The sequence below is a fragment of the Melospiza melodia genome, chromosome 3, assembly GCF_035770615.1.
Source record: "Melospiza melodia melodia isolate bMelMel2 chromosome 3, bMelMel2.pri, whole genome shotgun sequence".
Classification (NCBI taxonomy): Eukaryota; Metazoa; Chordata; class Aves; order Passeriformes; family Passerellidae; genus Melospiza; species Melospiza melodia.
This window is the reverse complement of record NC_086196.1, coordinates 110,274,151-110,297,444: the sequence shown is the minus strand read 5'-3', so window position 1 is coordinate 110,297,444 and position 23,294 is coordinate 110,274,151. Positions and strand designations below refer to the sequence as shown.

Below are 23,294 nucleotides of genomic sequence, written 5' to 3'. Positions count from 1 at the left end.
TTTTCCCACTCATGTAGGTAATGTGAATATACACATCTTTTCTTTTCTTTGCAAGGCTGCATTTCTCCTTGCTTGGGTCAGAGTTAACGTTGAATCTTGGTGACAGTAACAAATCCAACTGCTTTTGTTGAGTGTGCCCCAAGCATAGCAGGAGTCTCAAGAGCACACTGCAACTACCATACATGAAGTCTGTAGAACAAGTTACTTTGATTTATTATAATCAGTAAACTTGAATTTACCCTGAGCCCCAGGAAACCATGGTTTCATTTTCTGTGTCTTCCTGCAAGTGCTCCTCTCCTGGGGTTTGCCTGATCCCCAGCATAGCACCCAAGTCCACTTGGGACAGGTGGTGCTTGAGGTAGGTTGGTTGGTTTTTGGTTCAGGTTTTTTTTCAAGGATACCTCTGGGGTTTTTTTGATGGAGAGTACTAATCAGCAACCCTGCCATGCCACTGCACCTTGCAGTCCAAGCAGCATTCACCTGTCCCAGTTCTCACAGCACAGGTATGTTATGGGGTGGCACTGAGGGATTTTGTGCACTGGTAACCTTATTCTGTGGGGCTTGATTCCTGGTACAGGGTATTTCATTTTTCCTGTGCTTCTGACATTTGGGTGTTTTTCCATAATTTATAACTTGCTCTGCTAGGCTCTGAAGTACTGTTTTATAAGCAGGAAGAATTTGTCTTATGCTCAAAATACATACAGAGTAATGTGTCCTTTCTCAATAAATTGAATTAGAGGAGGGACTTCTGTTGTTACTGGTTTTGCCATTCTCAGTGCTGAGCCATTCAGCCCATGAGAGATCATGTGAACAGCTTCTGAGTAGTTCCTGCCTACAGCTAAAGCACCCTTACGGTGTCCACAAAATGCTCCCATTTCTCTTAGTTTAACATTATCCTTGGCTTAAGTGGCAGACCTGGAGGCTTTTGTCTGAGCACTTGAGATCTGGGGCTTTGTATTACTTAGGCCAGACATTCCATTTTCATTTAGGGATGGGGATGTTTGTTTAGGGCAGATTTAAGACAAATACTGACAGAGGAAGTTTAAGGCCGTTTCTGTAACCTGTCCTTTGGGCCCCTTAGGTCTCTCACCAACATCTGAACTGCAGCCATAGCTCTCCAGGACCTGGGAGGAGAACCTGCAGCTGATATCTACCACTCCTCTACCCCACCATCAGCCAAGGTAAGAAACCTTGCTCCCCTGCACCAGGTACACACACAAGAAATCAAAAATGTAAACCTTTATTTTCTTTTCCTTGGTCAAAAAACCCCAACGACCACATTTTTTACGACAAGCCCCCATCCCCAAAACACAGTGGATTTGGGTTAGCTTTTTGGCTAAAGAAGGTTAAATAGATACACTAAACAAGATACAAGAAAGCTTTAAATACAGTGTAAAAAGATGCCCTCAGCTGATGGAGCCGACCCGTATCTTTCTTAAATAAATAGGTACAATCAGTTAGTAGCGGATAAAGTGCAACAGTGGCAGAGCAGCAGTGAGGTAGCGCTGTGTGTGACTGCTCCCCGCCCGAGTGGCGGGACGGGCTCCGGCGGGAGGGCTCAACCCGCCCGGTTCAACTCCCTCCGGGGCCGGTCCCGCCGCGGCGGCGCTCACAGGGTGCGGAAAGCGCCGAGCGCGTTCTCCTCCCACTCGGAGCCCGACTCCGAGTAGCCGCTGGTGTCCTCGGCGTCCGACACGGGCGAGTACTGCCCGCAGAAGGCGCGGGCCGGCGGGAAGGGGCCGGCGGCGCTCCCCGCGAACGGGCCGGGCTCCGGCTGGCCGGGCGGGAAGCCCTCAAAGCCGGGGCCGGGGGGGAAGCCGGCGGCGGGCGGCCACGCGTAGGGGGCCGAGCCGTCCTCCGTGCGGGCGGCCGCGGAGAGGGCACAGCGGGGCCGCTGCAGGGCGGCGAAGCGGGGCGGCCGCGGGCAGCCCGGCGGCGCGGCGGGGCCGGGCCGGGGCGGGCCCCGCTGGCGGCGGGACTTAGCGCGGCGGTTCTGGAACCACACCTGGGGAGGAGAGAGGGCGGCGGTGAGCGCGGCGCGGCGGCCCCGGCGGCATCGGGCGCGACACGGCACGGCCGGCGCCCCTCACCTGGATGCGGGACTCGGGGATCTGCGTGGCGTCGGCCAGTTTCTCCCGCAGGTAGATGTCGGGGTACATGGTGTCCTGGAAAACCAGCTCCAGCGTCTCCAGCTGCGCCGCTGTGAAGCTCGTCCGCTTCCGACGCTGCGAGGCCGCCGGCGCCCCCTCGGACGGCTCGGCCGGGGGAAGCGCCCTGAGGGCGGGCGAGGCCGGGCCGGGCCCGCCGCCCCCCGGCCACCTGCCCGCGGGGAAGGCGGGCGGCTCCGCCGAGGGCTCCCCGAAGCGCAGCGCGGCCATGGCAGCAGCGAGGAGCGGGCTCGGACGGTCGGCCGTGCTTTATAGCCGGGGAGGGGGCTCGGCAGGGGCGGGGGTGCGAGGGGCGGCCCGGCCCCGCGGGAAGGTGAGCGCCGGGCTCCCCGCCGGGCCCGCGCCCCGGGCTGCCCGTGGGGTGCCCGCTGGGACGGCCCCTGCCTTGCCTTGCCCAGCCCAGAGGAGTCAGTGATGCCCTAAGCGTGCCCCACGGGGTCGGTGATGGCTGGCAGCCCTCGGCTCCCCGCCCGACACACAGCAGGGAGGGAGCAGGGAGCGGGCTTTGCATCCGCACGCAAAACAGCTGGGTGTTGGGAGTTTGGCACCCGGAGAGGACCAGAACAGCGGCTGGGCTGTTTCTAATACAGCGTCTGGGCTCGTCGGGTTATGGAGTTCATTCACTTATGAAGGTAGATGCTCTGGAGCAGCTGACTGCTTTGGCAAGTCACGGATCGTGCATGGTGTGAGACATAAAGCAAACAGGAGTTATCTCTTCCCGTGGTCGCGACGGCTCCGCTTGCAGTGCTTCGCTGCCAGCTGTGCGGGTGGTGTACAGATTCCTGCTGCTGCAAAAACTTCTCTTTCTTTTTAAGATGCACGTTAAATGCACCTGGAAAGCCGCAGCAGAGGCAGACATCGGTGTCATCACCTTTTCCACCACTTGCTAATGCCTTTACACATCACACTGGCACATCCCGTGTGCTTCTGCCAAAACTGATTCCCAGACGAGAGGTCTTGTGCTGAAACGCTGCCTGCACACCCCAACAACACCAAGGCACTTAAAACGGTTTGTCCTCATATTACTTTTTATAGCTGTCTCCCAAGAAAAATTACTTTGTACAGAAAGTCATGTTACAATTGTTCAAAGCTGTTTTTAGAAGTTTTGTTCCTAAAACATTTGTGCTTTTACATGTGCAGCAGTCCGGATGCTTTCATGACTGAAGTTTCTAGGTTGTTCCCAAAATCATGGGCTGTAGCCTGCAGACAGGAGTCAGACCCATGAGACTTCAATAATGTTTTCAGTTAGCAGTGTAACAAGAGGGCACAGTGGTGAGAAAGGGCACAGGTGAGTGGGGCTCCAGAAAGCAGAGACAGCATTATTTAAGGTTTTTAGTGAAAAACTCATCGAATCACTCTGCAGATTGCTTGCAGATTTAGAAGATGCCACAGGTGGCAGCAAAAGAGAATTATTCCAGATTATATTTACATGATGAATTTTTTATTGTATTTTACATCAAATATTATTCCGTAAAATATAGCAGCGATTTCTTTTCTGAAGGATTTAATCCTGCTTAGAATTATGCCATTATAAGAATATAGTTTCTAGGATTTGATTCAGGTTGATGAAGGCTGCCAGACAGAGAGAGCAGGTTTTTGAGGAAATGTGTTTTTTCACACACACACATGTGTTTTTCTTTCAGCAGCAGCCAGGGCTTAAGGAGCTGCTGGCACCACAGGCCCCCCACTGTTCACCCCTGTCCTGCTGCCTTCCCTTCAGCTGAGCATGTGTCAGTCCACACAGTCTGCTCAGGGAATTTACCCAAGTTAAATTAACTGTACAGTAACAACAGCTGGGGTTGGTTGGTTGGTTGGGTTTTTTCAATCCAGATCTGGGATTCCTACCCATGAGTTACCAATGCCCCCAGCATGGCTGTACAAGTGAGAGAACAGTGCCAGATGGAGCAGGAGGGAAATGAGGGGATCCCATCTGGGTTGCTTCTACCTGGATCTGATTCTGAGCTAGCAGAGAACAAAACTGAGACAGACTGCCCAGGAGCATGGTGGTTTTCAGTGTCAGACTTTCCATTGAGACAGCTGCCAATGTATATTGGACAGATACTCAGGAAAGAGTGAGTACTGGGAGCTAATAGACCTGTTGCCAACTCATAACCTGGAAATGGGCTGACTCTTTGATCTCTGGCTGCTGTGACATCCTTCAGACCAAAAGCCTCCTCTGTTGCCTTGCCCTTTATGGTTCCAGAGGTGTTCCAACAGCTGTCTTGTGACAGCAGCTGACCCACTTCCCTTGGTGAGGAAAAGAACAGCGAGGCTTCCCAGGCCTGAAAACTTTCTTTGGGAGACGCAGAGGTAACAATTATAGACTTTTAAAAAGTCTACATTGTTACAATGAAAATAAAATAACTTCCACACTCTACATTTTGTGGCATTCCACTTTGTCCATGGATTCAGTGTGACCCATGGCTCTGCCCTGTGGAATGGGAAACTCTGAGTGAATTGTGGGCAAAACCCTTGGTGCAGCCCAGGGTTGCACACACAGGCCCTGGCTGTGGGGTTCCCACTCAGACTCTCATTACCTGGCTGCAGACATTTGTATTTTCTAGCAGACATCCCTGTGAGTGGATGAGAGTGCTCTGAGCAGGTCAGGCTCTGCTGCCTGTCTGCAGGTGCTGACTTCTGTTTATTCTAGTCTGCCTCAGTTTCCCTGTCTGGGCTGGCTGGCTATTACCAGCATGTTCCCATATCTTGGTGATGAGTTCCTTTCTACTTTCCAGTGCTATGTGCTTTTGCAAAAGCAGAGCAATTCTGGAGCAAGACCAGAGCACAGGAATTATATTTTCCTTTTCTTATTGCTCACAGCATCATACACTAATTTTTGTCAGTGGGATCCTCGTGGCCACCCTTCTGTATTGGCATGGTTTGAAACAGGCCTAAGATTGAATAAAAGCAAGGAGGACAGTACCAATTGTAAAGGAGTGTGCTTTAGGTGGACAGCAGAATAAGAGGCTTCTGCCTCCTCCCAGGCAAGCAGGATGACATGAAAATCAGCTCCTTGCTTCCTTCTGGCAGTTCTGTCCCCAATGCTGGCATACTTCACAGCTCCCACAGAGAATCATCCCATGATGTCCCAAAAGCTGTGCCTGTGGGGTATTGCAGTGTGCCTCCTGCAGCAAGGAAAATGTGCTGTGTCTGGATTCAGTGGAGTTTCCTTTCCCTCACAAGTAGTTTTCCATCCTGCTGTGCCCCTTGTAGGCTGACAAAGAAGTTTTTGATGCCTTGTAGGCACCAATATCTTCATGGAGTCATACCCAGGTGAGGGCTGGGAGCATTTAGAAGACATTCAGTTTTGTCCTTTCCTGTTTTCAGACTTGCTTTTATTTGTGTCCCACCAAGGTGAAAAGAAGGATTTTTTGTCTTCCCTCAAGAAGCAGAAGATGTGACAGAAGTCCAGAAGTGGCTTGCTTTTTGAAATTAACATGGCAAAAACTAAGAGAGCTATCTCTAAGGGAAAAGCAGACTGCCTTGTGTTGATATGAAAAAATTACAGGCTGCTTCAGAAGCTGTTTACACTGATCTTCACTCTCTTTGTCAGGAGAGAAACTTCTGGTGCTTTTGTCTGTGCTGGGAATGCCTCAGCACTGAGGCATCTGTGCCAAGAGGACTCACAACACAAAATGTGCCTGTACCTGCAATGAAACAGCTCTAAGCTTCAGCTGGAGGACACACTCTCACATCACTGCTGCCAGCTCTGAGCATCCAGCAAGGGCAAGACAGGCTGTGAAACACCACGGCTGGGGAGCAGCAGGGGGAGATGGGCCCTGTGGTGAGTTTCAACCTTTTGTCAAGCTGGGGAGGTTCGCTCAGGCTCTTGGTGCTACAAAGTCATCTTTTAAATGTGCAGCTGAAGGTCCTGCTTTATGTGACTTGAGGAACTGGAGCTTGGGAAGCATCCCAGAATGCAGAGTGACATGCAGTCATGGCTTTGCTGAAAAGACAAACACAGCCCTTGAAATAACCAACATGTGAGCAGTTCTGCTGCTCAGTCCTGGAGGGAATGGGACACCTGGGGATTTGCCATGCAGTGATTTGTAACCAGCCCTGCAGCCTTGGCTCTGTTCAAACTCCTCTGGCTTGTCAGATGTCACATCACCCTGTTCCTTCTGGGACTCTGCAGGGACACAGTTTGTGCACAGTCTTTTGTCATTCCAGCAAGGTTTATTGTTATTTTCCTTCTGGTGACTGTCTTCAACATGAATTCTCTGGTCACTAAACCTGAGATTGAGGTTTTCAGAAGTGGAGATTTAACAGTCTGCTGTCAACCTGAGTAAATTTGCAAAGATTTGGTATCTTGGAGATCTCAATTTCTATATCAGTTTTAATTGAAATTGGCCAAAAAGTTCAAATCTCATCACAGAATCATAGAAAGGTTTGGGGTGGAAAGGACCTTAAAAAATCATCTAGTTCCAACCCCACAGACAAGACTGATCAAAGCTCCATCCAACCTGGCCTTGAGCACTTCCAGGATGGGGCATCCACAATTTCTCTGGGGAACCTGTGCCAGGGCCTCACCACCCTCACAGTGAAGAATTTCTTCCTAATACTTAATCTAAACCTCAGATCTCAGTTTGAAGCCATTCACCCTTGTCCTGTTATGACATGCCCTTGCAAAAAGTCCCTCTCCATGTATTAGGATACTGACCAAAAAAAAAAGGGACAGTGGTCACACAAACCTGATTTCATTAATTCAGAGAAAGTTTAAAAAAAAAATAAAACCATATTTTTGCTGTTAAGACTTAAGTTTAAGTATCCCTGGATAGCCTGTCTCTGAAGAAGCAATCCCTGGATAATTATCCTACAAATTAAATTAATTGTAGTCCAGACACATTTTTATGGTTGCATATATAACTGCATTTGCTCCAGAGTTTCTGCTGGCAGGAAAATGCCATATAATTTCCAGTTTCTCTAGCAGGGCCCTGATAGCAAAAATTGTTAATGCATGCTAGGCTTAGGTTTTGAGGTTTTTTCATTCTGCCTAAGAGGAAATCTTTATATGAATACTTAATTTCCCTTTGATTGCTTCTAGTCATTGTGACAAAGCTCTTTACAATCTCGAAATGCTTTTAGAGGTTTATCAGGTCTTCCCAATGTGCAGACACAAGATCTATATATTGAAGCCCATCCCAGCTTTTAGGTAGAGTTCTGAGATCTTGCAATGATGTCATGTTTTTAATTTAGAGTAGTCATTTTTCTAGTCCTCACAGCTCTAACGAGGAAGAGCTTGAGCAGGGTGGGCTGTGTGTAGTCCTCACTCTGGCATGGTGGTTTGCAGATGCCTTGAAATAAATTCTTGGAAGGCCCAGGCTGCCTGTTCATTGTGGATATTCAGCTGTGTCCCTGCCAGAGTCCTGTGCCAGGTCAGAAATGGGACTTGCCCATGCTCCAGGCTGTCCCAGTGGATGTCCAGGTGCCTGAGCACTGGGAAATGAAAGGGAGGTGGTGCTGTCAGTGTCCTGAGTGTGTCCTTGGCCAAGGGGCTGGGCTGAACCCCTTTCAGCACTTCTGTATGGTACAAAAGGTACATTGGGCACATCCCCAGTGCCCTGGAGAACCAGAACCATGTCAGAACCAGAACCTGAGCACTGGGGGGTGAAAGGGAGGTGGTGCTGTCAGTGTCCTGAGAGTGACTTTGGCCAAGGGGCTGAACCCCTTTCAGCACTTCTGTATGGTACAAACGGTACATTGGGCACATCCCCAGTGCCCTGGAGAACCAGAACCATGTCAGAACCAGAACCTGAGCACTGGGGGGTGAAAGGGAGATGGTGCTGTCACAGTGTCCTGTGTCCTTGGCCAAGGGGCTGGGCTGAACCCCTTTCAGCTCTTCTGTCCTGGTACAAAAGGTACATTGGGCACATCCCCAGTGCCATGAAGAACCAGAACAGTGCCAGAGCCTGGTGATAGCAATCCCCAGCACAGGTTATTTCAGGTTTGCCCAGCAGCTCTGTGCACAGACAGAGGGTTAAAATAAAAGCAATGTGACCAGAGGTTATGTTCTCTCTGAAAGATGCCTGCCTTGCTTGGCTCAGACCTGATGACCTCTATAAATGCACAATCTATTTTCCTTTGAACATTCAGCTGTGTCCCCTTGGCTTTGGGCACGAGGAACTAATAGTGTGTTGTGACTTTAGCCCTGCGCTTAGGAGGGGGATGTGACTTGGTGGGGTGAGCCATTTCCTGGGAGGTGTGAGACGTGACTTCAAGACCTGCTGGTGCCGTTCGTGTATTGCGCTCCGAGGAGTTGATAAGAGCTTCAGACACACAGAGAGCCTCGGAGGAAGCCGTGGTGGAGGCGGGGAGGCGCAAAACCGCGGCGAATGCATATGAAAAGATCAAGGGGCTGTATTTGCTAAGCCCCAGGAGCAACAGAGCTGGGGCTGATGCCCAGGTTCAGAGAGCACCCAGACACAGCAACAGGGCAACAGCAGGGCATGTCTGATGGCTGGCAGCTGGCTCCCTACCATCGGAGGGAGAGGAGGATTCAGGATTTGGGAGTGGAAGGGAGATAACAGCAAGTGGTGGGGGTGGGAAGAGGGAAAGGGCAATAGGGAGGAAGCTACCTGGAGATAGGAGGGCCTGGCTGAAAGAGCATGGGATGTTTAGTGTTGAATTTAAATATACTTAAACCTCAGCTTAACTTTGGGTTTTGAGATAGCCTGAGAGTGCAGGGTGCATGTACCCGACTCTCACTGATGCTTCTGCAGTGAGGGACAGTCCCACCAGCAAACCCTAGGCATAAACAAATGCTTGTTGCAATTTCTCTGTGTGCCTTCTCTGATTTTACATTTATATTTAAATTGTGAGAGAACCTAAAGCTTCTATTTAATAGAATTTACTGTATTGCTTTGCTTACTCATATGCTCTGAACAAGGTCATTCCCAACTCTTAGAGATATTTTTCTTAATGAAGATTTGCTGAGAACTGTTGATGCAGGTAGTTGGTAGTTGTGTATACAAAATAATGGTGTTATCCAAACTCCCAAGAAAGCAAAGGAATATATTTGCAGATGAACAAAAAAAAAAAAAAAAAAAAAAAAAAAAAAAAAAAAGAAGAAAGGAAGAATAAGGTAATAATGTAAGAGCTAAGGAAAAAGACAGGACCATGTTTTCCTCCTTGTCATTCAGCACCTACTTAGGAGAGGCAGCCTGCCAGGGTGCAGCCAGAATACACACACAGAGCACACAGAGTAGGGCAGGCAGGGGATGGATAGCAAAGAGGCCACATTCTCCTCTAACAGCACTGGATAACAGCCTGAAAAACTCCAAACACTCCCCTCTCTTCCCTTTTTCAGGCTCCTTAGCCTTAGCAAGCAGTGCTAAGGCATTGTTTTCTACCTTTTCTTGGCAGGCCCTTAAACCCTTATCATCATCCCCTGCATGTGGTAAGCTCTTCCTTCTACTCCAACTTAACAAATGAGTCACAAGAGTCTCTGTTTCTGTCTTGCAGTGTTTGGTATCTGAGAGCATCAGCTGCTAAAATGGATGGATTTTTATGTAAATGTTTGTTTGTTTGTTTGTTACAGCTTGTGTCTCATGGTCACTGAGAAAAGGATCCAAATGTGAAGCAAGTTTTGCTCCAATGGTTCAAAACCAGAAGAAAATACACCAGAACCAGAACTGTCCTCATATGGTTGGATGCCTGTTACAATATGAACACAAACCCATGGTCTTTCTCTGCCCTTGGCTGCCCTGGTGCTGTTAAAATCCACCAAGTTTTCCCTCTCTGAGTAGGACTGCCTGGAGAATCCTTCATCTGGCTTCCCTGTGCTTCCCTGCTGCTTCTCAGGCATGTGCCAAGGTCAGTGCTCTGGCTTCAGTCTGATCATTCATTCTAATCTTCAGTCTAATCATTCATTCTAAATGTTTCCCACCCTCTTTTCTGATCAGTTTTGGAGATGGGGGGCTTTTAGTCTCACATATCATAACACTTACAACAAAACCATTTTGGTTTTGCTCTTGCAGTTTTTTCTGGGCTCTTTAATTTCAAAGGTTTTCAAGCCTCAGTAAAGTTTGGAAGATTTTCAGGTTCAACATGGGGATGGAATGTGGGAAGTTTCTCCTGAGCTGGGGTTTTGCAGTTGATCATTAAATCAGCAGTACCACATGATCATAGCTGGGGAGTGCAGTGGTTACTATGCCATTTGATAAAGTCATTCTCTCCTGTGCATGAATTGACTCATATTTCTTTGCTATTTAAAGTCAAATTAAAGAGAAGTGCCACGTAACACACTCGGTAGGCATTATTTCCGTGGGTTATCCTGACTTTTGTGAGCCCACAGCACAGTTTTCTGGTGCCTGACTCACAGAGAAGCTCCATGAATTTGCACAGATCAGTATCTCCATGTCCTCCCCCAATACCCTGTCCCCTGCCTCAGCCATCCCAGATAATTTGTCCAACAGAGTCCTGTGTGTTGGATCACTCTCTGGCAAAGGCCCTCTCTGAGGCATGTCCCTGCCTCCAGCCTTGGGCTGCCCTGCTCATTCTACCACTCCCATTTTACATCACAGCTGGTTTTCTTCCCCTTTTATTCAAGCTCAACTCCTCTGCTTTTATTTCTGGCAGGGTTATTTTTCTATTTGACTTTGGCTCTGTTTGCCAAGGCCGCACCCTTGTCACCTCCTTATTCTGATCCTCTCCTTTGTTGACTAAAGGTCTTCCTCTCCTTCCTTTTATTGGTACTTTTATCTCTTTCTCCATTATCTTTTAGTCCCCTTGATTCTTACCCCTCTCTTTTGCATATGACCCAGCTTGTTTTACATGTTACCTGGAGAATTTAAGACTTTTCCTCCTTGACAGCTTTTCTTCCCTGCCCCTGGAAGGCTCTCTGTGCTGCTGGACACATGGCAAAAAGCAAATTCATTTACTGCTGCAGATGGGACAGCTGCAATCCAAGGTGGATGGAGAGTGACTCCAGGCTGGGGTGATCTCAATAGATCTCTACTGCCATCTTAGCCACCCCCACATCTTTACAAGACCACCCTTTTCCTCTTTTGCAGTCACATCTTTGCAGCTGGGATGCCTCTTACATAAGGTATTTGAGGTAAGAGAAGGTTTAAAGGAATGCTGAGGGTTTGCTGCAGGTCTGAGTGATCAAAAAAGGTGCAGCAGTGTCACGGTGTAGGTTTCTATTTGCAGTTCCACTGCTGCTGGCCTCTTTTGTCACTCACTGACAATGCCTGAAATATGGCTATAGACAAAATGTTTATGACAGTGGCTGGAGATTGCAGAGCTGGGCAGGATATCACATCTGTCACAGCATCACCTGGCTGTTTTACATCATGTGTGTCCTGGTCAGTGCCAGCATAGCAGTGTTCATGGTTTTCTGGCATTTCAAAACCACTTTATTTCTCTCAAATTTTGCCAGGATAAGGGCAGAAGTGAGAAGATAATGAGTTTTCTTTGATTAATCTCACTTGGTTAAGCTCTCCTTCCTCTGTGCTTTGTATTTTTACCAACTACTGCACCAAGGGTCCTGGCATATACACAGTAGTTCAGGATAAAAAGGGAACCTGCTGCCACTAAAAATCCTGACAGAACAAGGACTGATCCTACCTGCTCACAGAGCTTGATTTTGCATCTCTTCAGCCAAATGGTGATCTTTCCTCTGGCTGCATGGAGCAAACTCCTGCTTTAGGGACCAGGATAATTCTTAAGAGCCACACAGGTGTCCAGCCAAGCAAATCCTCCCTGATGTTGCACTCTTTCCCCATCTACTCAACCTGACCTCCTTTATTCCAAACAAGTTTTTGCATTTCAGATTTCCACAGCAGCAAGCTGCCATTAACAGTGTGTGACCAAGTCTGGGCTGTCCAAACACACCCATCAAATGCCACTGTCACTGCCTGTGACCCCAGTGCTGAAGAGCAGGTGCATGGCACCCTGGCCAAGACACACAGGGCTGTTCCTAGAAGATGCCTGTTCCAGAGCTGGATTGCTGCCTGCTTCCTGCTCTCCAGGCCTTTATGTAATCTTGAAGCAGTGCAGCTTCACCAGGTTCCTTTGTCTTTGTCTAACCAAAGTGCAAAAGCTGTTTTCAGGTGGAAATTTTACTTAGGACTATGTAAAATGTGCACAGCACAAAGAGCTGCAAAAGACCAGGTCATTCATTCCAGGTCTGAGTGAATTCTTTCCCTGTCCACACTTCTCAAACTCTGGCCCATGTTTTCAGCAGCTGGAGAAACCATCAACCACATCACACAAAAGTAAAGACTTATTCACTTTTTTTTTCTTTTTTTTTTCACAACAAAAGGAGAGCCACTCCTGTGAAATCCTCTCCAGATCTGTGGGTCCAGGTTGCTGGTTTTCTCCATGTAGGCATGTAAAAATTATGAATTGTGAAAAAAGGAGTGATGAAGTGCTCTTTGGAGCACTTGCAGAATAGGCATAGTTTGGATAAAGGCAATTTTTCTTTCTCTAGGTGGAGTTTGAGCCATTTGAGAGTTGTTAATTGTACATTGATATGAACAGGAAGGGGAGCATAACATAAAGAGGACAGTAACAACCCTGAGGCTGGCTGGGAGACTGGTGTGGCTGCTGGTGTCTTATGCTGAAGCAGGAATTGGTTTGACATTTTGGAGGGGAAGGCAGTGCTGGTCAGTCCTGGCTGCTGTGCTGGGGGCATGCTGATTCAATGGCTCTGAGGATAATGCATTTTGCAGCAGAGAGGAGATTGTGTCTGTGCAGTTCTCAGGAGGAATTGTGCCATCACACCCCACAAACAGCAAGCAGTGCCAAGTTGTGAAAGGGCTTGTGTCAGTAAATCACCTGTGATGTTTTTGGCAGGCCATCTAACCACCACCCAGGGAAGGCTCTCAGACTGGTGATGCACCATCTCCTCCCATTTTGCACTGTCTGCAGGTGAAGGTAGGCTGGATATCCCTGCCTTGGCCCCCTAGAGGGACTTCTGGCCAGGACAGTGTATCCCTGTTTAAGATTAAACAGAAGTCAGGCAAAGAGAGTAAGATATTAACATTTCCCCATGAGATCATGTAGGATCCCAGAAAAAACCATTGCTGAAAACCAAAGAGTCCTCAGTCCCAGACTCAGAGGAGGTGCAGTGCATGTAAAGCTGTGAAAGTGCCCCAGGAAACCCAGGCCATTCACATGGAGTATGTCCAGCTATTGAGTAGTAGAGATACCCAGACACACACAAGGACAGTGTGGATTTAGACATTTTGGGGGCTAGACTTGAGTCCTGGATAAGCTTCAGCTTGGTTCCAACTAACTCAGCTTTATTATTTTCTTGAGAGTGAGTACAGTGCAGAGCTCTCTCCCAAAAGCTCTGGAAGCTGCTGGTCCAGTTCAGAAAGGTGGCTGGGTGTGTGATGCTCCTCTCCAGTGATTTTTACTGCACAGGAGCTTTTAGCCAGGTTCCGGCAGCATCCTGGTGACACCAGTGATAACAGTGCAGAAGCATTTGGCCTCTTTTGGTTTGGACACTCATCCATGAGGCACTGAGAGCTACCTACAGTGAGCTATTACAGCTGTTGGTCACTGCTGACCTGGGCCAGCTTTGATTGCTGATCCTGAGAGGTTTCACTCTGTCATTCTTCTCCAGAGGTTTCTGCTCTTCCTGGAAAAAAAATATTCAAGAGCATTTCTAATGGATGCAGAAAAAACAAACAAACACATCCCCAGGCTTTTAGGTATTGCACTGCTTCCTGTGACCCTCTCTCCTCCCAGCAATGCCTAGATTTCAGGTTGCATAGGCTGGGTGGAATATATTTTAGAACAAGACTCTATTTAGCCGTGATGTCAACTGCAGCCAACTATAAAAAGCTCAGTAATGCTCTTTGAAAGTGTAACAGCTGCTGCTCTACACAGTCCCTGGTGTATTACAAGTCCGCCCTACTTCATGTTCACACAACCAAAATAAAATACAATAGCAATCATTAAATAGTTCAAGGAATTTGGGACATGATCTCCCCAGAAACCAGGAGGAATTCAAGGTTAGACAAACTGAGTAATTGTGCATGGTTTGTTAACAGAAAGGGAATTTACAAAATTGACTTTTACCTCCCATTGACTATGTGCTGTCAATGATCCTTACACAGTGACAGAGCAGCAAACCTTCCTTTGGGCAGCTCTGCTGGGTGTTGTTCACACACACAAACTGAGCATTTTCATCCTTAACTGGATTTGGTCATGTATATTTAGAAAAACACTGATCAGGCCAAAATTTCCTATAAAAGCAGGAAAGGAAACAGTTGAACGAAACATTTTTTATTAATCCAGATGAACAGACAGAAGTGAATGACTGTGGAATTATGCTAGCACTGCCCACCCTCACAGTACTGGAGAGGTGGTTTTGGCTGGGTCTCTGTTAAGGACAGCCTTGAAATGCTGGATGTTGTAGTAAAGTGTTTTGGTTTTTGTTTTTTTGCTTTTGTTTTTAAATCTCAGCAATAAACATTCAGGAGTGATCCCTGCAATTCACTCTGTGGACTTGCTTCTGTTGAGGACTTGGAAAAATCTTCCAGGCATATGTCTGCTTTACTAGAAAATGTGAAAGGTTGAGCAACCTGCCCAGAATGATGTGAAAGAGTGGCAGAGCAAAAAGGTGATCCTGGCTGTGCTTTCCCCCTTCCCCAGCTGCTGGCCTGCCATCTGCTGAGCTGACATTACCAGTGGCACATCCAATCCCATTGTCTGAAACCAACTGAAACAGCTCAAACAGGATGAGTGCAGGAAGCAGCAGCTACATAAAAAAGAAGGGAAGTTTCAGAAGAAAATCTCCTGAGTGCCCAGTTTGCTTGAAATTCTGCTGGGCTGAGCTGTGGCTTGGCAGGGCCAGCACCCTCCTGCCTTGCAGAGCCTCCAGCTCCTTTCTGCATCCCTGACAGGGCTAAACAGTGCAAAGTGGCTGCAATGTTGCAGGCAGGGTGGTTTGGTTTGTAGTGCAGATTGGCCTTTGTAGTGTGGGTGGGCAGCAGGCTGTTCCAAGGGATGTGCCAGCTCCTGTGACAGGGGTTTGGAGCAGCCCTGAGCTCACCAGTGTGTGAGGAAATGTTTGGCTGCCAGACATGGCTGTTTCCAGAGGTGACAGGAGGCTGTTCCCAAAGGTGACAGGACAGTCAGGCAATGTGAGCAATGGTCTGGCACCAGCCAAAGCCATGGGGATGGAAACATGCACACCATGGGATGGGCTTGGCGTGTCTCTAAGCACTGGCTGCACCCAGCTCCCAGGAAGGGATGTTTGATCCATGAGGGAATCAGAGGCACCCAGCAATGAAAGCAAGCAGTCTGCAGGCAGACAGAAAGCTTGGGAGGGAGCCAGGGAGCAGCCCCAGAGCCTATCCTTCCCTGACAGCTCTCTGGAAACCCCCTCAGGCGCCTCCACCTTGCCAGGGCTCCTGGCTGTTCATGGTGTGAGCAGGAAAAGGACCTGGCTGGGAAGGTGGTTTCTTCTACCCACAGATAAACACACAGAGTATGCTTGTTTAAACAAAGTGACACTGAAGAAAGGTGACTTGTGTCAACACACAGAGACTCATTTACATGCTGCAGTGTGCAGCAATATGGTGTCAGGTAGGAGCTGGCACATTTTCTGTGTCCAGCCATGTACACATAATGGTATCACAGGGGGAGACCAGTTGCTGTGGAATTAAAGGTTGTGTTTTCTTTAACAGCACCTAGGAAACAGGGTACTGGAAATCCTTGAACATTCAATAACTTCCCAGCCAGTGCCTCTAACAGTCTGCAGATTATTTAAGATTTTACTATATCCCTTGACAACTAAGAACTCAGTTCTTTAGATGTTGAGCAGCCTCCATTCTAAATAGGGACAGCTGAAACTTTTCTCAAAGCTTTTCTTTACCTTTGTCTGAGGATTTGTGACAACCAAGTGGCTTCCACACTTCTAGAAGTGAGACTGGTGAATTGTTGTCCATAAGCTCATTTGATTAAAGAAGAGAAAAAACAATCCTGCAATTCTAGATGGGTGACAAGATGAAATTCTCTGTCTCATAAAACAGTCATGGAAACCTCAGGCTCCCAGTGCTCTGACTCCCTGGCTATGATTTTCCACAGTGACCAAGTGATTTATTTAATCCTTTCACTACTTCTTTGTAGTCTTGGATCTTTGAGGTGTCAGGAGGAATCATCAAACCAACTCCTGCAACACATTAGAAGGGAACATCTTGTGCTGTATCACTGGGGAATAAAAAAAACCTACTTCCTTTCAAAACACTTGTTTTTCCCTGTAATATATTTTACAAGTTGAGGAAAACAAGCCCTTTCAAAAAATAAAATTAACTGAAAATTTGGAGCAGTGAATGTGATCCCAAAGCTAACATCTTGTTTCTTTCACATATGGTTATAACGATTTTTCTTCTTTGGATCTCCATGACTTTCCAGCCCTTCTGAAGGATTTTTCTCCTGTCTCTTAGATGACAGTTGGAAAGATGAAAATTGTTAGATATTTTGTTGTGCGTTGGATTACTTGCCTCTAAGTAAGCATTATTCTCATCAAAGCAGATAATATTGGATACTCTTACTTATTTCTGTGGGATTTGGGAGTCCTAACCAGGATCAGCCCCTTCCTGACATGCCCACTTAAGCCAAGGGACTGGACTATTCTCTTAAAGTAATCGATACTGAGATAATTACATTTTTGCACCCAAATGTAGTGAGGTGGGTTGGAACAAGTAGCCACTGACCTGCATGTGGCATTTCACACCACAGTGATAAGGTCCAACCCTCAAAGATTGCTACTGCCCTCTTTTTGGATAGAGAGGATTAGCAAGAACCAGCTGTCTGCCATGGGCACACTACCAGTGATGCCTGGGACTCCATCCAGCAAGGAATTTCCTTCCCCGGGTTTTGATCTAGACAGAAATGTCACTTGATGCTCTGAATGTTAGAGCCCATTCTTTAGCTGGAAAATGCCATTGTTTTGTTGATGTTTAAAGGCTACTGAAGAATTGCAGTGATGGGCACTCTGTGGAGGCCTGTAATTAAATCAACACCATGAGATATTAATGTATTTTGATCCTAAGGGCTTGTCTATACCAGAATATGGTTTTTTGCTATATGTTAGTGATGCTAAATACACACTCCTCATGCCTATGTGTGTATAGCTACACCTGAATGAGGGCTTTTATCAGCAAAAGACCCAGTTCTTAACTCACATGATTGCACTAAGGCTCCTTGAGTGCAGCCCAGCTTATACAGATTCTGCAGGCAGAAGGACACCAGAGAATTGCTCCTTTCATCATGACAGTGTTTTATCTCAGGGGCCAGGGCTGACATTCTGAGTGTTGTTAACCTCTGCTGCTTTAGGACTGGTGTACAAGAGCACATCACCACTGAATCAGGCATTCAAGTACTTCTCTTCTGGGAATGTTGTTCAGGAATCTAGCTGGTGAAATGGACTGACCTTGGTAAAGCTTTTCCTTTGAGAACTATTGCCCTGTTTTTTTCCCACACATGCCAGCCATCCCAGACCCCACTTAACAAGGTACATTATGAGGTCCCCAGTGGATGACTCCATGATTACTTTAAATTATATGTTAATATGTTGTTCCCCTCTTCATTCAAAGGTTTCATTATCTTTTAGCAAAGCATGTGAAAGGAAAATGATTCATGTATCTCTGTTCTTAAGAGAAAAACATATGATGTCTTCAGCAGCAATTCCTCTCAGTCATCAGCAAGATAGGGACCAGAAGGTGTGTAAATAAACTAGAGACAATTTTAGCTGAAGAGGCTGGGCCAGACTATGGATGTACTAAACAAGACAGTGTTGAAGTCTGGGATGGTGAAAAGTAAGGGCTTGGCAGCTTAAGCAGATCCCCCCTGCTGTTTCCTTTGCCATCTCCCTCATTCCCACTCCTCTCCTTGCAGCCTTTCACCCTGACAATTGTACTGACTCACTTTACGGGGCTGGGCTGTGAATCAGATCTGGGAATAAAGCCAGGAGAGAGAATGGGAGAGGAGGTATAAAAGGAAAGAGGCTGCATTTCACTGCAAGCCAGTATTGCCACTGAAACCCCCTTGTACCAAACCACAGCCTTCTGCAATGATGGAGAGAGGAGCCACAGCTTTTCCAAAAGGAGCATCTGCAAGCCAAGAGAAGGCACAGCTAACCAGTGCAGCCCCTATACAAACTTATCTTTGTGGCTCTTGCACTTCTGGGAAAGGATGTTACTGCTTATCTCCCAAAAAGAGAGACAATGGGAAGTCCTGGCTCAGTCCTTTGTTCTGAGCTGTCCATTAGGAAACTGAACTGAAAAGGTTTTAGCTCAAAGTTTCCATTTTTGTTCACTAGCCTCACTCTCCATAATCTGCTCTGATTTTATTGTTGTATCCTATATCCTCAATAGGAAATAAAAAGAAATGAGAGGAGAAAAAAGGTGTCAAAAGACTATTGCCAGTCTGGTGAGTCCTGTGTGATTCTCAGCAGTTCTGCTGTGCAGTACATTTCACTCTATAGTTGTTGCCACTGTGAGTAACTTCCAAGGCCCACAAAAGCCACAAAGGAATGGAAGTCAATAGATTTAGTCCTGCCAGCCTCTCCACTAGTCCACAAATCAGCCAAGGTTGGAATTGCCTGCTGGAGTGCAGTACTACTCACACTGAACAAGGCAGATAAAAATACACTTCCTGTACTGAAAAGATGTTCATTAGAGCAGAAGAGCACAGGTAGGGCGGCAAACTATCTGATCTGACTCTGGCAGGGCAGCAGGGTGGCTGGATAGGCGTGGCTGCTCTTTAGGCTGCAGTTTGGTATTGCAGCTGGGCTATGCACAAGCTGTCTCTGTTTCCCATTTGCACTGCTTTCCCTATGTTGCATTTAGTGGCTGTGCAGCCACAGGAAGAATCTGTTCATCTGGCTGACAACAGGAGCAAACCAACCATGCCATAAAAAAGAGGAGTTTTCAGCCGTATCAGCCAGCTGGATCAACTCACCCTGGAGCCACTCCACTGCCAGATCCAGTGCAGGGGAAAGGGCAGGGAACACAGCTGGGAGCAGCAGTGCAGTGCCACCACTGCTATTTGGCATTAGCTCGTGGCTGTACCTGCTGTGCCCAAAGCTCTCCCATCCTCACTTCCCTGCTCCTGGCAGCGTGCTCTTGCTGCTGCCAGTGGTTTCCCAAGCCCTTGGTGAACCAGGCCTGCCCTCTGAGCCAGCAGAGAACTAACCCAGCTGCTTAAAAAGGTGAAGAGGGTTGCTGAGAGGCCCAACTAGCATAAGAGCTGGCAACCAGGATGTTGATGGGAGTGTGTGGTGTATGGCTGGGAGCAGGCCAGGGCTGCAGACATCTCATCAAACCTCATTCTCAGTTTAACTCAAAGCAGGAGAAATAACCCCAAACAACAACATAAAAACGTGAGCCACAGCTGAGCAGCTGAGAACCAGCCACATGCTCTCCACTAAAGAGTGCATCTGATAATCAGAGGAAGAGGGACATGCTTACTGCATGCTTTTGGAAGGTGTGTTATCCTTCTGTTTGCTGAGAAGGAGTGACGTGGATACTGCCACGTGTCGCACACACAGCCTTGCTCTCACCTAGAGAGAGGCAGCAGGGGCAGCAGCTGTGCAGAGAAATCTCCTCTCTGCCTGGCATTTCCTGTGCCACTGGATGGCTTGGAGTCTCAAAGGTAGATGCAGTTAATTTGAAAATAAAGCCAAAAAGGAAAAGGACACAGGAGGGAAGAAGCTGGTATGTAGCACAGCACACAGAAAAGGAGGTGTCTGGAGCATCAGAGCTCAGGGTCAGCCGTGTGCCACCTCTGTCCTCTTTGGGGACACTAGTTGAGGTCATACCCTGCCACAGAGGTACAACTCACTTTCTGGACGTGTTTGAAAAGAGCAACCATAGGTGCTCTGAATTTACCTGGATAGAAATTATTCATCTGGCTGTTGGTTCACATTTTTTTCTGGGCACATAGCCAAAAATTGCAGTTGCTAATTGCATCAATTTCCCTGTTCTCTCTTCTGTAAAATCACTTCATTAGAGGAGTTGGTTAAATTCAGGAAGTGCTCCAATTCCTGGCCATATCTCATTTGGCAAAGGCTTGCAGATAAAAGTGCAGTGCTGCTTCTCCAGGTCCTGTGCCCGTGCAGGGCGTGCCTGTTTACACAGCCACACCACAGCAGATGCAATCATATCAGAGTGAGATAATGGAACCGGTATCGCCTCATTTATGAGGCTGAACTGCTCCTTTATGGTCACCTGGAGCTGGGACAGCAGCCTCCATGCTATGGGGTGTTTGTTGTCTCTCAGAATAAGAATATTTAGTGAAAATGGACCTTAGCATGTGTATGTTTCCTCAGGAGCTGCTCAAGCACCCTGCCAATAAACCTGATTTCAGCAGGATTTGCTGACATGGCTAAAAAGGCACTGCCAAGATCCTACATCCAATTAACTTGTTCTGCACCTCATACAGTAGGTTAGAGAAATTGGTGTGAATGTCACCATAAATTACTACAGAAATGCAAGGCATGCAAGGATCACAGTGTGATCCTTGAGTTCAACATGTCCTGAACATCTAAAGAGTTACTGAGAACATCTGCTGTCTGTCACACATATGTTAGGGTCACCATGAGCTCCTAAATTTTAGGAAAAGCAACAAGCAGACAAAAAAAGAGCAGTTTGGTGGTAAATGAGGTTGAGTGGTCACCAAAATGGGCAACAATGGCAGATGATAATGATGACTCCATGATTCATTCTAAGTCCTGGAAAAAGATGTTTTCCAACATCCAAAGTCAATTTCTATGAAATTACAGTGATCAAAACAAAACAAAAATATACTCTTACTCTGGATTGTATCAGACATAAGCACAAATAAAATTTGGTTTTCTTCATGTTTCTAGCAGAGATGGGAGTCCAGTACACTGTAACATTGCCTCCCTGGGTGGAGAGTGTCAGACCAGCTCCTAACCAAACAGCTGATCTCTGTCCTGTAAGGAAAGGCAGGCAGACCAAGAGAAAACCTTTAATTAAACCAAAAGAACTTGAACACTTTCTTCCCTCTGGTCCTGCTTCTATTCATCCAGTACAACTCCCATGAATAGAAAACAAAGATGGTAAGAAGAGAAATAGGACTATCATATTATGGAAAAAGGTCAGTCCTGTTAATACCCACAAAAGCAATTCAATTTCTAAACTTTGAGGAATTTAATTAATCTATTAATCTGGTCACCCTCCCAGAGATACATGTAGCTTTACCTTCCAGGCACTGCACTCCTTCCCAGCTATGGAAGGCCGGGCTGCCACCACAGCACTATGACTGGGAGTGATGGTTCCACCCAGTTTATTGAATGTAGCCATCCCTGAGAAACTGATAAAATATCTCCTGAGTGAGAGATTTGCATTTCTGAGCCCATAGCACAGTGCCAGACCCAGCTGCTCAGAGATTTTCCTTTGAGATAATCAAATATTTAGCAGCTGCTGCTGCAGCAAACACCACATGAGGCCACATCTCTCAAAGTGGGGCTGTCCCTCTGTCAGACACCCCGACAGGAGTGGGGCTCCTCCAAAGGACCCAAAGCCTCAGGAAGCACATGGGTTTCATCCAGGGCTGTCTGGGAGGAAGGGCTGGTGCTCTGGAACCAGGAAGAGTGGAAGAGCTGTTTGTTTACATGAGGACAGTGCCTTGTGAGTGTTTTGATTCTTTACTGTGTCATTTCAGTGAGTAGGTTGGTATTTTTAACTGTCAAACATGTCAGCAGCTTGAATTAAATAATTGATTTATTCTCTATAAAACTTCTAGGTTTACATTACTTACTGGAGAGCACTGTATTTAAAGGACCAGACTCCCTCTCTGGGACTTGCATTTTTGTGTTTCTTTTCCCACACAGAAGCTGCTGTTCCAAGAAATGAACGAACAATTTACTGGCTGAACTTAGCATTTTCATCTTATCTGTGAATTAAGCTAAGGGTTTTCTCCAACACATAAATTATTGGGAACTCTTTGTCATAATCATGTGGGAAATATGTCTCCTTTACAGGATTGATGAGCAATTCACTGAAGGTGTTGCAAGTCACACTGCCTGCATGCCAGCGAACAGCTTAAATAACTATCACTGCAAATTCAAAATTTTCTTCTAGAAAAATGTTATTTTTCACCATTTGTTATTATGTGATCCCAGACCAGGACTTCCTGACTCCTCCCAAGATTTCAAGTTCCATTTTTTCCTAAAATACCATCTCACAGCTGCTCCCCTTCCTACACCTGGTGGAACTTGGGTCAGACACAGCTCTGTCAGAGACACCTTGCTCTGCCTCTGCAGCTGGGACCTCTCCAAGAGTTTATGGTGCTCTCCTTGGAGGAAGCTGCTCTGCTGGTGCCTGTAGAACTTCAGCTTCTCTTACTCTGAGGATGCATTTTAAGGGTAAAGAATTCAGGTTTCTTAAAGCAGGAAGTATGGATTAAAGTGCAGAGTTGATGCCAGAAGAAAATATTTACGAAGTGCATATTCCTCAAGCCAAGAAGGAAACGTGTCAGACCAAAACTTTGAAAAATAAAATTTCAATAGAAGTAATTTATAAATTAACTATTAAAAGTTAAAGTGAAGCTGGCTGTGATGCTGAAGTGACAGACCTGTAAAGCAGGGTGCAGGCTTGTATGAGGAGATAAAATCATCTGTTCTGTTGTTAGACTGGTCTGTGAGGTAGCACCAAATAATCAGTACAGAGAACTGTGAGCTCTGGAGAGCTCCAGCCAAAAAAAGGGGATGGTGCAGCCAATCTTTGGCAGGAAAAAACAAACTACACAGTGTTATATTCGATCCTCAGAAAACAAAAATGCTAGTGAAGAGGCTACAAAGGATTTCCAGTTAGTTGTAAAATTTATTTTGAAGATTAGGTGACTCATCATCCAAACCAAATTCTGCCTCATATGTAGTAAACAGTGCCTTGTGGCATCGTCTCCCAAGAAATACTAACATGAAATAAAGTAATTTAATTTAAAGCTTTACATTTCTTGTAAAGAAATGTATTTCATTGTCCCTTTCACCCAAAGGCTTCTAAGCACTTTGTAAGTGTGAAAACAAAATTTCTTCAACATTCCTGAGAGATCAACAGATGGATCCAAAGGCACTTTGAACAGCAGATAAACTAGGCAGTGTGACAAACTTCAGGGGATAACCCTAGAAGGGGGCACAGGCTT

The 23,294-nt window shown here is 46.8% G+C and overlaps 1 protein-coding gene and 1 long non-coding RNA gene across 6 annotated transcripts; one reads left to right on the top strand and one right to left on the bottom strand.

Moving 5' to 3' along the window:
- Positions 1–1,609: 1,609 nt before the first annotated feature.
- Positions 1,610–2,378, bottom strand: MIXL1 (Mix paired-like homeobox). The gene is made up of 2 exons (XM_063152585.1): positions 2,091–2,378; positions 1,610–2,005 (listed from the first exon to the last, which is right to left on the bottom strand). The coding sequence occupies exons 1-2, from the start codon at positions 2,376–2,378 to the stop codon at positions 1,610–1,612; spliced, it is 684 nt and encodes a 227-aa protein (XP_063008655.1).
- On the top strand, positions 2,042–23,102 carry LOC134416211 (uncharacterized). Of its 5 annotated transcripts, none has more exons than XR_010027200.1 (6): positions 2,042–2,141; positions 2,984–3,177; positions 5,722–5,952; positions 9,706–9,980; positions 10,980–11,223; positions 22,135–23,102. It is a non-coding gene; the product is annotated as an uncharacterized LOC134416211 (long non-coding RNA). The 5 variants fall into 5 exon arrangements; XR_010027201.1 differs by lacking the exon at positions 22,135–23,102 and adding an exon at positions 21,001–22,128; XR_010027202.1 differs by lacking the exon at positions 22,135–23,102 and adding an exon at positions 14,775–16,443.
- The last annotated feature ends 192 nt before the right edge of the window (positions 23,103–23,294 follow it).

Bases quoted from the DNA above. Each gene is read 5' to 3' on its own strand.
- MIXL1 (XM_063152585.1), bottom strand. From the start codon at position 2,378: ATGGCCGCGCTGCGCTTCGGGGAGCCCTCGGCGGAGCCGCCCGCCTTC. The intron at 2,006-2,090 runs GTGAGGGGCGCC...TCTCCTCCCCAG, and splicing joins TCCCCGAGTCCCGCATCCAG to GTGTGGTTCCAGAACCGCCG.